Source organism: Delphinapterus leucas, chromosome 5 (assembly GCF_059928025.1).
Source record: "Delphinapterus leucas isolate spDelLeu-1000000601 "Yukka" chromosome 5, BTC_Dleu_Yukka2, whole genome shotgun sequence".
Lineage (NCBI taxonomy): Eukaryota > Metazoa > Chordata > Mammalia > Artiodactyla > Monodontidae > Delphinapterus > Delphinapterus leucas.
Genome location: NC_143133.1, coordinates 87,607,903 through 87,623,136, shown reverse-complemented (window position 1 = coordinate 87,623,136; position 15,234 = coordinate 87,607,903). Strand labels below are relative to the sequence as shown.

The following is a 15,234-nucleotide window of genomic DNA, read 5'->3' as shown; positions in this document are numbered from 1 at the left end:
CTCAGCTTTTGGCACAGTTCCACAATGTAATTGCAATATTTTAAGCCATGAGCCTAGAATTTAAGTGAATTTTTTTACTGTGGTTTCGTTTTAGTAAATTCTTTATGGAATCTTTGACTAATGGTCAAAGTTGATTTGAGGAGGGGATGGTCATGCGATGCCTGCATAGGGTACCACCTATACTCCGTAACATAGGGGTCAGGATCTGCCCTGCCACACCACACCATGGACGGGTTCAGCTAGGGACACGAACAAGGTTGTCATGGTTCTACTGTGTTTCTAAGTATGGTTGGCTTATTTTCCTGGGATGAATAAAGATGAATGGTCTTTTTCTAAATGGGGCTGAAACTAAAAACTTTAAAAGGTATGCTTTTGAAACCTTGCTTTATGATCTGATGAAATTCCCGAGTATGTAACCTAAGAATACTTTTTCATTGGAACATGATAAAAAAATGAACATTTAACTACATGCAGTATTTTCCTTCCTACAGTTCCTATGACTGTCTCCTTGATGACCCTTTTGAACATGACTGGCCCAAACTCCCAGAACTTCCTGGAATCAATTATTCTATGGATGAGCAATGTCGTTTTGACTTTGGTGTTGGTTATAAAATGTGCACTGCGGTATGTTACAGTCAATTTAGATTTTGCATATTGAAATCTACTTGCTTAGCTCCTGTTTGGTGACATTTACAGACTCACTGGTGCAAGAATATGAACCAACAATTTTGTGTTTGCTATGTCAGTACATGCTAAAGCTAAGTGCTTTAAATATACTATCTTATTTAATCCTTGTGACAGGCTAGAAGGGAGTTGGTATACTTTTATTTTACAGATGAACAAGCCGAGACTTACAGAGATTAAGCAACTTGCTTAAGTCACACATCTGGTAAATAGGGCTTTTTATATGTTGGAGAAAGCTTTATTTGTTAAAGCAAGAAAAAAAAGTATTTCATCAAAAGAAGTTGATCTGCTGTTTGAATTCCTCCATATGCAGATATATACAGATATTTGGTTTGTTTGTAAGGTATACACGGTCAGCTCCTAATGACCTGCGATAACGTTCTGACCTGAGAATTCTAAAGCTTTGGCTCACTAGTGTAGAAAATTACAGTTTCTGCATTAGGTAATAGGAATTAGAACAAAAAACCCAGATCCAAAATGAGTACTAATTAAAAAAAAAAAAAAAAGCTATGACCATGAGTCTGTATCTGGATAATTAGTGGTGTAGGCAATGAAGATGTGGGTAAACTGCTGTTTGATATATATACATATATATTTTTAAATTTATCTAAAGAGTGATAAGATATTTACTGTTAGAGAGCGGATGAGGAAACAGTAACACAACTATGTGTGCTTAACATTTGGATATTATAATGTAGTGTTTTAGGAAAATGAAAGACATCCTTAAGAGTGAGAAGACTAAGATTCTGGTCTATCTCTGTTACTGTCTTATTGTATCCATAACTATATTCTTACCTTATAACCCGTATTTCTCAGCCACGGATTGTTATGAAGATCAAATATATGGAAAGTACTTCATAAACTATATGAATGTATTGTATATTTTGTTATACCTGGAATACATTATCTTACACAGAAAGTTTCACAAATATTTTCTGCTTTTAGTTGGCTCATTATGATAGGCATTTTTATTATTTATTTCTGACTGGTTCATCCATTCAGGGTTAAAGAGAAGCCATTCTGATGGCTTGAGAGCTGCAAAACCACTATAATGTTTTCATACTTAAAATGTTCATAATAATTACTCATTCTTTTAAAAATCCCAATATTGTCTATTTGAAAACCATAAGATAGAAATGGCATAAAGAATAGAAAAGTCAACAGAAGAACCCCAGACAAATCATTGTTTATCAGTGTTATTTTAGAAAAGTGGAAGGAAAGTATTCTTTACTTGGAATTCTTAGGCAGTGTTTGTTTGTTTTCTTAACATGCCACAAGTTTGACTATTAACTTGAAATTAAAATATGCAAAAAACATGACATGAAGAAACTGTGTAGAAGGTGTTGTTGGTACAAGTCATTCCATCTCTATGTCGCTGACAGTTTGGTTTTTTTCTCTTCTAGTTCCGAACCTTTGACCCATGTAAACAGCTTTGGTGTAGCCATCCTGATAATCCCTACTTTTGTAAGACTAAAAAAGGACCCCCACTTGATGGGACCGAATGTGCTGCTGGAAAAGTGAGTATAATCTATTTATACAATAAAGATTTAAGATACGTTGCATTAATAATCATCTTTAAATAACATGTATCGTCATTTTTAAGAAAACCATAGCACATGAAGTTTCATTGTGGGAATGCATGAACACTGTGTACAAGTTTCCTATAGCTGCTATGACAAATTACCCCAGACTTAGTGGCTTAAATTAACAGAAAACTACTCTGTCAGTTCTGGAGGCTGGAAAAACAAAATCAGTTTTCACTGAGCTGAAATCAATGTGTGGGAAGAATGATACTCTCTCCAGAGGCGCTAGTGGAGAATCTGTCCTTAGCTCTTCCAGCTTCTGGTGATTGACTGAATTCCTTGACTTGTGGCTGCACCACTCCAGTCTCTGCTTTTGTGGCCACATTGCCCCCTTCTCTTCTGTGTATAAATTTCCCTCTGCCCCTCTCTTATAAGGATACATGTGATGGCATTTAGGGTCCACCTGGATAATCCAGGATAATCTCCCCATCTAAAAATTCTTACTTAATTACATCTGCAAAAACTCTTTTCCAAATAAGGTAACATTTACAGCTTTTAAGGATTAGGACCTGACATCTTCGAGGCCACTATACAGCGCCCTGCTGATAGAATAGGAAGCGGCAGCTCAGCCGAGTATCTGGGCCCTAATGGGATTTGATTTACTTGCTGGCATCCCATTCCTTGTGAAAGTTGTCCAGAAATAAAGTCATGTGAACTTGTACAGAAGATTTGGCCTTGCTCTTTGGGGAAAGATGCCCAGAAGTTTCAATCTCAAGTTACGTAGTGAGGATCAAATGCTCAGAAACTGGCCCAGTGCCAAGCTACGCTACTCAGGAGGGGAAAGATCATGAAACCCAAAACAAAGGGATGTTAAGAGCTCAAGTTGAAGAGCTTTGACTAGTTTGGAAATAAGATATTGTAGATAGGACCAAAACCTGGCAAAGAAGATTTATATAGCTTTTAGGTCTTCTGAAGCCCTTTAAAGCTCTATTTCGAATGTGTATAAACTGTACTTGCTATGAGAATTACAAACATGATAATAATAATAAAATCTCCCATTATTCACGTTTAAACTCTTAGGCACTATGCTAAACTTGTACAGTGTGTTGCTTTGGGAAAATTCAGTATTCAGTATTACAGACTTCTGACTGAAAAAACAGAAGCAACAATGAGTTGATTCATTTTTGCTTTATGAAAAAGGTATTCTGTAAACCAACTCTGAACATCCAACTTCCCTAAATATATTTGTGTTATGTTTCAATTTCCCAGAATTGAGTTTTAAGAAACACTTTCATTGTATGTACGATAAAAAAGTGAGTCAAAATGTTGGAAGGGAAAAGAACTAACACCTTTTGAGCATCTGCTGTGTGCTGGGTACTGTAAGCTCTAGGCCTCTACAGTATCCATGTTTTAGTACTCCCCACTTAGTTTTTCCGGTCAGAGAGTCTTACACTACTCATGGTCCTTTCCGGGTCCCAGTTTTCCTCATCAGAAAGGTAAAGATCATATATCTCTCAGAATCATTGTGAAGGAAAATTTTAACAATTATGTACAAGTGTTTTGAAAGTTATATATGTTTTAGATATGTTAATTATTTTCTAAATTAAGACATATGGTTTCCTGTCATTATTTTAAAGGGGAGCAGATTGCCCTTAAAAAACTCCAGTAATATAGATAATGAGGGATGAAGGGTAGAATAGCACCTACTGGGCAAGTTGGGTGCTCAGATCATCCTTATTGATTATGATGTTTGATACTTACTGGTAAATGTGTCATTTAAAACCTTGTCTGAGTGAATGTTATTTTTTTAATTTTATACTTAAAAATGCAAGTCTAAATCACCCAGTGTACAGGGCACTGCTTTGAGATAGTTTTAAGTGTATTTTTGCCTGAAAAAGAAAATAAAAAAGAAATGAAGTTCTTCGCTTGGTGATTCTTGTATAACAACTTCAGCTTTCGCGTACGCCCGATTTTCATGATTGCTTTGTGTCGTTTCCCTAAGTGGTGCTATAAGGGTCATTGCATGTGGAAGAATGCTAATCAGCAAAAACAAGATGGCAACTGGGGATCATGGACCAAATTTGGCTCCTGTTCCCGGACCTGTGGAACTGGTGTTCGCTTTAGAACACGCCAGTGCAATAATCCAATGTGAGTATAACTCCTGTCATTCTGGTTATTGGGATAGACCAGAAAATGCTTCAATGTCATGTCGCTAATGCTCTGTTTCTTGAAGTACATGTAAAACACAGAACATGAAAACTAACGGTTTAAGTTTCTATTTTGGGTAAATCCCCATTTATCAATCTTGTGAAGAGTAGTCCATGGTTAAGATTAGAGATTGTTAAAGAAATTGCTGTTTAGGAGGATTAAGGAGCTGAGCGGGGGAAGCAGATGGCTGTGCTCTTAGGACCTGGGCACCAAGGCTGTGAGACCCGCTGGAGGAAGGTCAGGCCTGCCGGCAGGAGCAACACCAACCAGAGGCTCCCTCGCTTCCGAGTTAGGAGAAGAATACTTCAGAGCTGGTGACGGGAAGATGGTGAAAGAAGGCCAACGAACTGTTGGGGGAAAAGTTATCCTTATAGTAGTTAGAACAGCGAGGGTTCACCATGAGCCACACTCTGTTCTAAGTGTTTTAAACATGCTAACTCAAGGAAGATTGGACTATTATTTTCATTTTACATATTAGGAAACAGAGGCATAGAGCTGTGATCGGTGTTTCTTCGGGTTGCTTCTACATGTTTTATACATGATATAAAATATAATTTTCCTGAGACCATATACCTGTTTTTTGTTTACTTTTGCTGTGCATTTAAAATACACTGCTTTAATATTTTAAAGCAGTGTACTGAAAAATACACTGCTTTAAAATATACTGATGTAAGTTGAGTTTGGGAATTCCCACCACCAAACCTCAGCAGGGAGAGGATAGTGCTTTCGGAAAGGGATTGAAAGTAGGAAGTATGAGTTCATTCACTTTGTGCTGGCAGCTCAGAAGCCTTGGCTTTCTGTCCTCCAGCACTGTGTCTGCAAGCTTCAACTGCTGGACCAGAGCCAAAAGGCCTTTTTAAATGTTGTCTTTTCTTTAGGCCCATCAATGGTGGTCAGGATTGTCCTGGTGTTAATTTTGAGTACCAGCTTTGTAATACAGAAGAATGCCAAAAACACTTTGAGGACTTCAGAGCCCAGCAGTGCCAGCAGCGTAACTCCCACTTTGAATACCAGAATACCAAACACCACTGGTTGCCATATGAACATCCCGACTGTGAGTAAGATGCCCTCGCTTTTCCTGCTGTGTGGATGGTTACTTAGAGCTTAAGCTTTGTCAACATGCAATCCCTTGGACTCTTGATCTCTACTTGGTAACTTAGAAAACTTGGTGCTTATAGGGGTAGGTCCTCCCGGGTTTCCAAGAATAAGGCTAACATACGCCTTTCTCTAGAGAGGTGAGAATTATGGCATAGCTCCTGGGAAGCAGCACTGCCACCGTCACTACTGGAAAGACAAGTAGAAAGCAACGCCTGGGAGAGATGTTGAGTCTCCTCATGCAACTGAAATCCCTCTACTAGGAAATGCTTCTGGAATATTGTGATCCTTCCTTTCTGAATAACTAGAGAAAAATATACTTATTTTACAACCAAGTCAGGAATAAGACAAAGACCATTATTTAATAACAAAAGGCACTTCATAACCTTTTACTTTTGTACTGTACACTGGTTATCAAGAAATACACTTGGAAATTCCCTTGTCATGTTTCACTTCTTACCCCTGAATTTTCGGTTAAATCTGTTCAAATGGGAACTTCTTGACATATTTCTTACTTGAGTGAATAAAAATTAGTTACAGAATTATTGTGTGATATAATACACTGCTGAGTTCAGTTTAAAAGCTGTTTTAAAGGAAAGATGCATATGTGTAGGAATTCAAAATTGCAATGCATTATTTTGATTTATTTTGGGGAAGTGAGTCACATAACTTAGATTTAATTAATGAGATCCTGCAAGAAGCAAAAACTATACTAGGCCTTTGAGTCAAACAAAGGAGAAACCCTAAGACGGGGAAGAGATGGGAAGTGAGTAGACATGAGACTATTATAGGGCTGAGGAGAAAAGTGGCAGAATCTAATTACAATGGGATGAGTGGGAATACAGAAATGAGGATGGGCAGAGGATGCACATCTTGGTATTTGGTATATACCGCAGGGTTTTTTTCACCAAGTTGTCATTCTGTGTTTGGAAAACAAAATTGGGGGAAAAATGAAATCAAAGAGTAAGTCAGTGCTTGGCATATAATAGGAATGTAATAAATTTTGGAAAGACTCACACTACCATGGTGAAACTTTTAGTATTAAACATATATTTAGTATTAAACATATATTCATTTGCAGAACAGACAGTAGTTGGACTTTTATATTACTAATGCTTACAATACTTCAACTTCTGGTCATCTTATACAAGTTCATTAGACCACTGATCGTTGTTGCAATAGAGTTCTGAAAGTTTAATTTTGAGATGTGAATGAGAAATGAGGTCATGGCATAGATGAAGACAGGCAATGAAACTATAAAATTGGTAAGCTTGGTCTATGAGAACCTATATGAGCAAAGAATCTGAAAAAGAATAGATATATGTATATGTATAACTGAATCACTTTGCTGTACACCTAAAACTAACACACTGTAAAACAGCTATACTTCAATAAAATTAATTTTTTTTGAAAAAAAAAGAGAAACCCTTTCAGTGCTCTAAGTGTCACTAAAACTAAATTGATGCTGAATGAAATTTATTGAACAGCTGTGGTTAAATCTAGGGTAGCCAGCCATACGACCTGCGTTGCCTGGGACAGTCCCAGTTTATACCTATTGTCCCTGTGTATATTATTAATAGAGCCCCTTTTCACTGTCAAAATTATCCCAGTTTAGATGTCAAAGCGTAGGGTCACCCTGGTTTAAACAAATATGCCAAGTATGCATACTTTTCCCCTACTCTTTATTTATTTATACAATTTGTTTTCAGGAAACCACATTGAAACTGTATATTTTACAAACAAAATAAGCTATACTGTTCAAATATACCATTTTACATAAATAGTCGACTTAATCCTCCATCTTATGCAGCCAAGAAAAGATGCCACCTTTACTGTCAATCCAAAGAGACTGGAGATGTTGCTTATATGAAACAGCTGGTGCATGACGGAACGCGCTGCTCTTACAAAGACCCATACAGCATATGTGTGCGCGGAGAGTGTGTGGTGAGTTCAGATTGCTTCCCCCAAAGCTTCGTACAGTAGTGTGCAATTCTACTTTTCCTTTCATTCATCTGCATATTTTCAAAAATATTTTAACTCTTATCTGAGATCACATTACAATGAGAATCTACGAATAGTTCAGTAGCTAAGCTAAAATGGGAAGAAATTGCAATTAATCAAATCAAACTTTGGTCACTGGCAAAATCAAGATTTAATTAGTTTTCCTAATTTCCAGCCAAATGCATTTTTGGCGGCTTCCTCTGATACCTCAAGGCTGGGAATACAACTTGGGAACCATGCCTTGGCTTTGAGTATATTATAGTAGCCATCCACTAATACAATACCAAGTCTTTTTTAAAAATTCAATGCTAGGGCTTCCCTGGTGGCGCAGTGGTTGAGAGTCCGCCTGCCGATGCAGGGGACACGGGTTCGTGCCCCGGTCCGGGAAGATCCCACATGCTGCGGAGCAGCTGGGCCCGTGAGCCATGGCCGCTGAACCTGAGCGTCCGGAGCCTGCGCTCCGCAACGGGAGAGGCCACAACAGTGAGAGGCCCGCGTACCGGCAAAAAAAAAAAAATTCAATGCTAAATGTGTTTTATCGTTTGTTTAAAAGATGATAGAAACTTCTCTCTCTCCCTGTCTCACCTTCCAATTAATTCTAAGTTTAAACACTGAGTTCCACATCAGAACAAAAGTACTAGTGAAGATGCAAAAACTGTCTTTTGCCCATTTAATCTTTTTTTTAATGCAGTTTACTTTTTGTTCATGTTCACAGGTTAAAGTGATAAGAAATTATCCTTATTAACCGAACACATTGCTCCTGTTTGACTCGTTTTCACTTCAGCATAACTAAAGTGTTATATAAAAGAATCTCAAATTCGCAGATGCCTCATAGCTGAACAAAAATTTCCCTAAAGTAGAATCTGTGTTTTGTTCATCTTTCACCTCCCACAGTATCTGGTGCATTAAATGTATATGTTGTCGGTATTTTCTCTGCTCACTCTCATCCCAAACTTATGAGTGCAGTATCATTATCATTATGCAACACTGATTTATATTAAGGACCTACCCCAGTTCAGAAAACTTTTCAGTAGTTCCCTGTTGAAGTAACGTGAAAATATAAACTCTGCCTGATATTCAACGCCTTCCACAGCCTGTGATTTGCAGATCTTTCACTATTCTTCACCAACATACAACTCTAACTTTCCATTAGTTTAGGTATGGTTCACATATTATTACCTGAACCCACTTTTGATGACTTCTGTGGCTCTGTTTTAATCCCTTTTTATTCTTGAATTGCCTTTCCACACCGTCTGTTCCTTCAGGGCACTATGAAAATCTCCACTACATCTGTGATGTTTTGTCTCACATCCCTTACCAACTTGTAAAGTCTGTACTAATAGACAACTCACTATTTTAGTATCCATCTTTATAAATATGAAGGCAACAAGGGAGAAACGCCTCTTAATTTTGTCTCCTCAGCATCAGCTACAAATTCTGCGTTCCACACATGTTTGATGATTGCCTATGTATGACAGGGGAAACACTTCATTAGACCGAGGGAAATTTATACTTTACTGCCCAGAGTACAAGTCATTTTATGTCATAGTAGTTCTTTAAAAGACTGAGGGATTAAAAATCAGAGCTGGAGAGGAATATTGGTTCCTGTCTGTGGGCCGATGATGAAACAATTGGTGTATCATTCTCCAGGAGGCTGACCTTTACTTGGCACGTTAAACTTAGCTACACTTAATATCTTCTCTCCCCAGAAAGTGGGCTGTGATAAAGAAATCGGTTCTAACAAGGTCGAGGATAAGTGTGGGGTCTGTGGAGGAGATAATTCCCATTGTCGAACCGTAAAGGGGACGTTTACCAGAACACCCAGGAAACTTGGTAAGATGAGGTCTCTCGTGAATTCAGTATCCTTCTCCATGATTTGCATTTGTCTGAGACTTCTTTTAGGAATGCCGCACTTTCTCTATAAACATAAAAGAATTAGCTGCTGATTTATTTTTATTCAGATTACCTTTTAAGGAATTATTTTAACAACTTTGACAATTCATACTCATAGTGTCCATGATAAAAAATAAACCTACTAAATGTAGATAAGGAACAAATAAAACCAATATCAATTATAGTAGTTAGTTAAAATCTGTGTTTTGTTTAATTCTGTGTCCTTAATAAAATGCATTAAACCTAATTATTAGAATTAATGCTTATCTTGAATTTTCTGTTGCACATAAATTGTTGATCAGAAGTTAAAAATACTATAAAACTTTAAATACAACTTTAAAAATATTACATTCATTTTGCTTCTTTTATAAGTGAACAAGTTTATCCTATTTATAAATCTAGGGTCTATATTTCACATAATATTTACAAGTTTATATCAAACAAATTTGAGGTACATACAACCAAAAAATAACCTGAGGTATAATTGCTTATGTGTTTGAATTTCTCTGCTTGTTACACAGTCAATGGCCTGGACTCAGGCATGTGGTGAAGGTTCGTCAGATGGAACCAAAAGCAAATAATATGCAAAATTATTAGTATTTTCATAATAATTCATTGGAATTTTCATAAGACTTAGATATAAACATTGATTACTGAATAATTTCTTTAAATTTGTAACAAATATTATTCAGTTATTCCACAAATTTATTGGACAAATGTCTCTGAGAATTCAGCATTTAAAGATAAATTTAATGTGAGGCTTCCCTTGAAAAGCTTCTCTTACATCCAAGATATAGTCTCTTATAGAATAACAGAAAACAAGATAAAACAAAACAAAAACAAAGATTTGGTTTACTTTGAGCACATTGTCATAGCGCTAATTTTTCCTTTTAGAAAAATAAGAAGTATAAAAAACTGTTCTTTATCCAAATAGAGTAATTCTCTTAGTTCTTTTTGCTCCCATTATACCCCAGGTACGCAGCGCAAGCCATTTCCACACATATCAGCTTTGCTCTTTGATATATTTAGAGCTAGACAGAGGTAGTTGACTATATTCTAATGTGTTTTTCTTAAGCATTCCCTACTCTAGTTACTGATATCTTTGCTATTCCTGTGTGATAATTTACTATGCTTTGTACTTTGAAAATTGTTAAAAATCAAATATTGCCATTTCTGGCTGATTGTATTATTTTAATAAAGCAAACAGAATTAGAATTATATACATATACAATGGTTTTGGTGGAGTAACGTGATTTTCTCCATCTTAATGTGAAATAATTCACCGTGCTTTCTTTATTGCAGTTACGTATTGTTCGTTTAGGTGTAAAATAATTAATTTTTTTATTCCCAGAGTGAATGAATGTAAAGAAAATGGTTTTTACCATTATTATCCATTCTATATTATGTGTAATAAAAGGCAGTGATACTTTTTTTCAGATACCCCAAAAATTATGCTAAACCTGTGAATCAAGTTCTGAAGAAGAGAAGAAAGCTTTAATCAGTCATACAGATTCAAACTGTTTGAAGATAATCTAACATCCATTTCTTTGAACTAATGTTATCATCGTAGTTATTCAATAGACTAATTAACCTTTTCCAACAGGGAAAAATTTAAGCAAGAGGTGCCGTAAAGAATTCAAGTTGCTGGAAAATGAAATCTGCAAGTATTCAACTTCAAATCACCTATATCATTTCTCATTCACGCTTAGTCTTACTTTCATTGACTATTAACAGTTTACTGGCATTAGCTAAGTGTTATAAATGCATTTTGACTTCAACATATAAAATTATGGAACATATTTTATATATTACCTAATAAAATATATATAGCTTATAGTATAGTCAATGAAACAGCAAGACTTTGATAAACATGAACCCTCCACTAATTAAAGACATTCTATTTAAGGGAAGATGAGAGGCGCCTTCACTTTACCCAAAGGAGCTCGTAATATTTCTCTTGCTGAAACAAGGGAAGCTAAAAATGTACTGGGTAAGTTGTAGCAAACTGCAGAAAGATGGGCATCCATAAATGGCATCAAGCTGTTTTGCTATACTTGGCATCTTAAGCATGTTACTTCCAGCTATTGCACTCAGGCAAACGTGGTACATTTCAGGTACTGAGTATCACCCAGGCTTAGGTGCTGAAAACCCTGACCCCAAAATGACCACTCCATTTAGTTAAGACACTAATAAATATTGTAAAAGAGTTAGGTAAATCTACACAAAGGTAATAATTGTCAATATAGGAAATGACAGAAAAACAGATTTCTTTCTGATTCCATAAGCAATTTTGTATTTATAACTGAATTTCTGTCAACACTTGTAATATATGAATTATAGGTTTCATGATGTAATGAAGGTGTATAAGTTGCATAATCTTCCTATATTCATTTTTTTCTTACAAGCGAGGTAAAACATCTTGGTTTCTCTATTTGCCCTGATTATTGTTGAGTTATGGTTAGGATCTTAATTCTAAACGATCTTAAGATAATTTTTAGGACACGTGATAATACTAAGAAAGTTTGTTATATAAGACAATGACTGCAATACGATTGATATGTGATTTTAAAACCCAAGACAAGCTAATCAGCATATTGGTTTTGTGATTTCTCAGTTAGAAGATTGAACTTAGGGTACGTGTAGAGGCAATGCACAACATAAACTGCAGACATATTCCAACCAAATCTACAGCACATATTTTAAAACATTCCCCTTTAAAACTTGTTTAAGGCTTTCAAATTAATTGCTGATCACAATATAAATGAAAGCTACTCAGGGATTTTTCTTTTGTAATTTCTTTAGAATAAAGCAGGTGTTTAAATCTGAAGATATTTCATGAGTTAGAAGTTCAGCTGTTTATACTTGCCACTTAGGCTTTTAAAATAGTATATAGACAGATAAAATATATCAAGAAGTTCACCAACTAATTGCACTAAAAATGGACCCCTATTCAAAAGGATGGTTTAGAAAACTAAAATCACATCGGAGGGACACAGGGGAGTATAGTATTTGCCTGAATTATTGTTGATACAATTTGTAGGTCAGCACAAAATAAGTGACTAATGGGTTAGAAACTAGATTAATTTTTTTTCCTCAACTTAATTAAAAAAAAGATTCCTCTGATCTTATGCCAGATGTCACAAAAGCTACCAATGCTTTGAAATTAATTTCTGAAACTGCTTCTTTCGGTTTATGGATGCCCTCTTCTGCACACAGGAGCAGTTAGAATGTAATGCCTGACTAACCATGGTTGTTGCTTTTGTTTTCTTCTTTGCTCCCTCCAATATTTACTACACATGCCAAGGGTACCTTAAGATGTTTGATATACCCCCTGGTGCTAGACATGTGTTAATCCAAGAAGACGAGGCTTCTCCTCATATTCTTGGTAAGTGTTTCTGTCTGCTGGCTCTGCTTTAACATGCACTGAAAACATAGAAATGTCAAAGAAATAATATATAGATAGAGATACATATGTATGTATCTCTATATATACACATAAAATTCAAAATTATATGTAAATGCATTATAATGTGATTTTTGTTGGTCATTTCTCCCAACTATTCTTTCTCTAAAATAAGAAATATTCAAAACTAGAGTTTTAACTTTTGGTGAAACCTGGGTTGGTTCATCATGACATGAGGGAAAAAAATAATTTCACAGGTTTGAATTTGTTATGCATTTTTGCTCTGTATTAGGAGATGAGAAAAATAAATGTTAATAAAATGCACTAAATTAAGAATAATATCAGAAAAATTTGCCATATTTATGTTGACAAATTAGTTCTGATATTTTGGTTGGTGCCATACTGCATGCCTCTTCTTTTAGTGCATTTTAAGTTCTTTGACTGAAAAGCAATCACATCTGGATTTTACTAGTCCAATAAAAATTTTCCTGATATCTGTTATGTGTCCAGTTTCTGACTGGCACATGCAGATTCATTTTCTTCATGTTTTCTGTTTATTATCTGCAAATTATCCTGTTTATAGTTTCTAAAAGAAGATTCTTTTCCTCCTTTATGAGAGGATCACGTAGAAATGTCACTCTAAAGGGGTTTGTATTCAAAGTGAATGTACAAATGTAAACATAGCTTTCACATATTCCTTGAGCTATAAAAGCACTAAGAAGATTTCTGAAACTGACACATCTGTCAAACCTATGAAAATTTATAGTAAATTACTTTCCTAAACTTCTGTAACTTAAAAAATGGATTGTTTTATGGTGTTTCGTAGAATTTTTTTCTTTTTGGTATTTAAAGTATATTCACTACTAGATTCCAAAATAGTCTCTGCTGTCTAACTGTATTTCTTTCTCCAGTAACTGAAATTCCCTACTTTTGATTCTAGAGTTCAGATTATTCTCCTTGGAAAAATTAGACTAGTTTAAAAATTTCAAGGGGAATAAATGCATTTAACTAAAACTACTCATGTTTTCTGCACATTTTCGGTAATGGTAACAACTTTTGAAATTTTATTTCCTAACATCATTAAATGCCGATGTACCTCCAAACTTTGAAATCCCGTCTGTTATTTTTTATCCATTAGAGAAAGCATTTTATTTTATAAGGTATACTAAATCTATAGTATATTACAAATTCTATCACCAGTAAAGAGCTTTTCCTGGTCATATAAGTAGGTAATGTGACCTTAGAATTTTATAGTCATAAGGACTAATTGTTTGTTGGCCTAAAGATTAGTTCAACTGTTTTGAGTACCTATAATATTTTGCCTTAACTTGAAAGAGATACACAGTAAAAAAAAGACATTATGTTATATTCTGTCTTAGCATAAATCATTTATATTAATTGTATTTTAAAAATATTACCACCTTCCTGAGGAAATGTATATGATGAATGGGTTAGAAACTGTTGACCTCTTTGGCAGTGTTTTCAAATGGGAATATTTGTTAATTTTTATTTCTTATTTAACCATCTTGCCACTGTTTTTAACTGGTTAGGAATGCTTCTTGAGAATTTTGAATGCCTAATGAATGAAGTAGGAGTCCTATCAGAAGTAACACTCATTTTGATTGCTTTGATGCTCATAAACACAGTCTTTCATTTATAGAAGGGGATAGACTTAATATGGATCTTCAAAGCTGTAATATGATAAAATAAAATGTATGCCGGTTACTCATTTTTCATCCTTCAGCAATTAAGAATCAGGCTACAGGCCACTATATTTTAAATGGCAAAGGGGAGGAAGCCAAGTCGAAGACCTTCATAGATCTTGGCGTGGAATGGGATTATAACATTGAAGATGACATTGAAACTCTTCACACCGATGGACCTTTACATGATCCTGTTATTGTCTTGGTATGTGGCATTACAGGCTCACTATGTAGTTGGTTTAGTTTATATTTTTATAATTAATTTATCTCAAAACGTGTTTACCTTGCTTGTTTTTTATAATTCCATGTATCCTCCCCTCTTTATTCTTTGGGCAGCTTTGTCATATATTTTATTATATATATGTTATAAACCAAATAATACAGTATTATGAGTTTTGATTTTAGTAATCAGTTATGTTTTAAAGACAAGAGAAAAAATAGATTTTTATATTTAGCCACATATTTACCATCTCTGATGCTCTTCGTTTTTCTCTGTAAATCTGATTTTCCATCTAGTATCATTTACCTTCAATATAAAGAACTTCCCTTAGCATTTCTCGTGGTGCGGGTATGCATGCTAGCAAATTATTCTCTCAGCTTTCAATTCTCTGAAAACATCTTTATTTCACCCTCATTCTTAAAGAATATCTTCACTAGATACAAAATTGGGAGTGGCTAGTTTTTGTTTTGTTTTTTTCTCTCTCTCAGCACTTGAAAGATGTTT

At 35.1% G+C, this 15,234-nt stretch overlaps 1 protein-coding gene across 1 annotated transcript in view; it reads left to right on the top strand.

The window, feature by feature from the left end:
• The window catches only part of ADAMTS3 (ADAM metallopeptidase with thrombospondin type 1 motif 3), a 153,037-nt gene that overhangs the window by 117,295 nt on the left and 20,508 nt on the right, over positions 1-15,234 (top strand). Inside the window, exons 8-15 of the mRNA XM_089911263.1 lie at positions 492-624; positions 2,088-2,201; positions 4,210-4,355; positions 5,294-5,469; positions 7,321-7,454; positions 9,221-9,344; positions 12,709-12,789; positions 14,552-14,715. Of these exons, the coding sequence (XP_089767389.1) occupies positions 492-624; positions 2,088-2,201; positions 4,210-4,355; positions 5,294-5,469; positions 7,321-7,454; positions 9,221-9,344; positions 12,709-12,789; positions 14,552-14,715 (1,072 nt within the window). The remainder of the gene's footprint in view (positions 1-491; positions 625-2,087; positions 2,202-4,209; positions 4,356-5,293; positions 5,470-7,320; positions 7,455-9,220; positions 9,345-12,708; positions 12,790-14,551; positions 14,716-15,234) is intronic.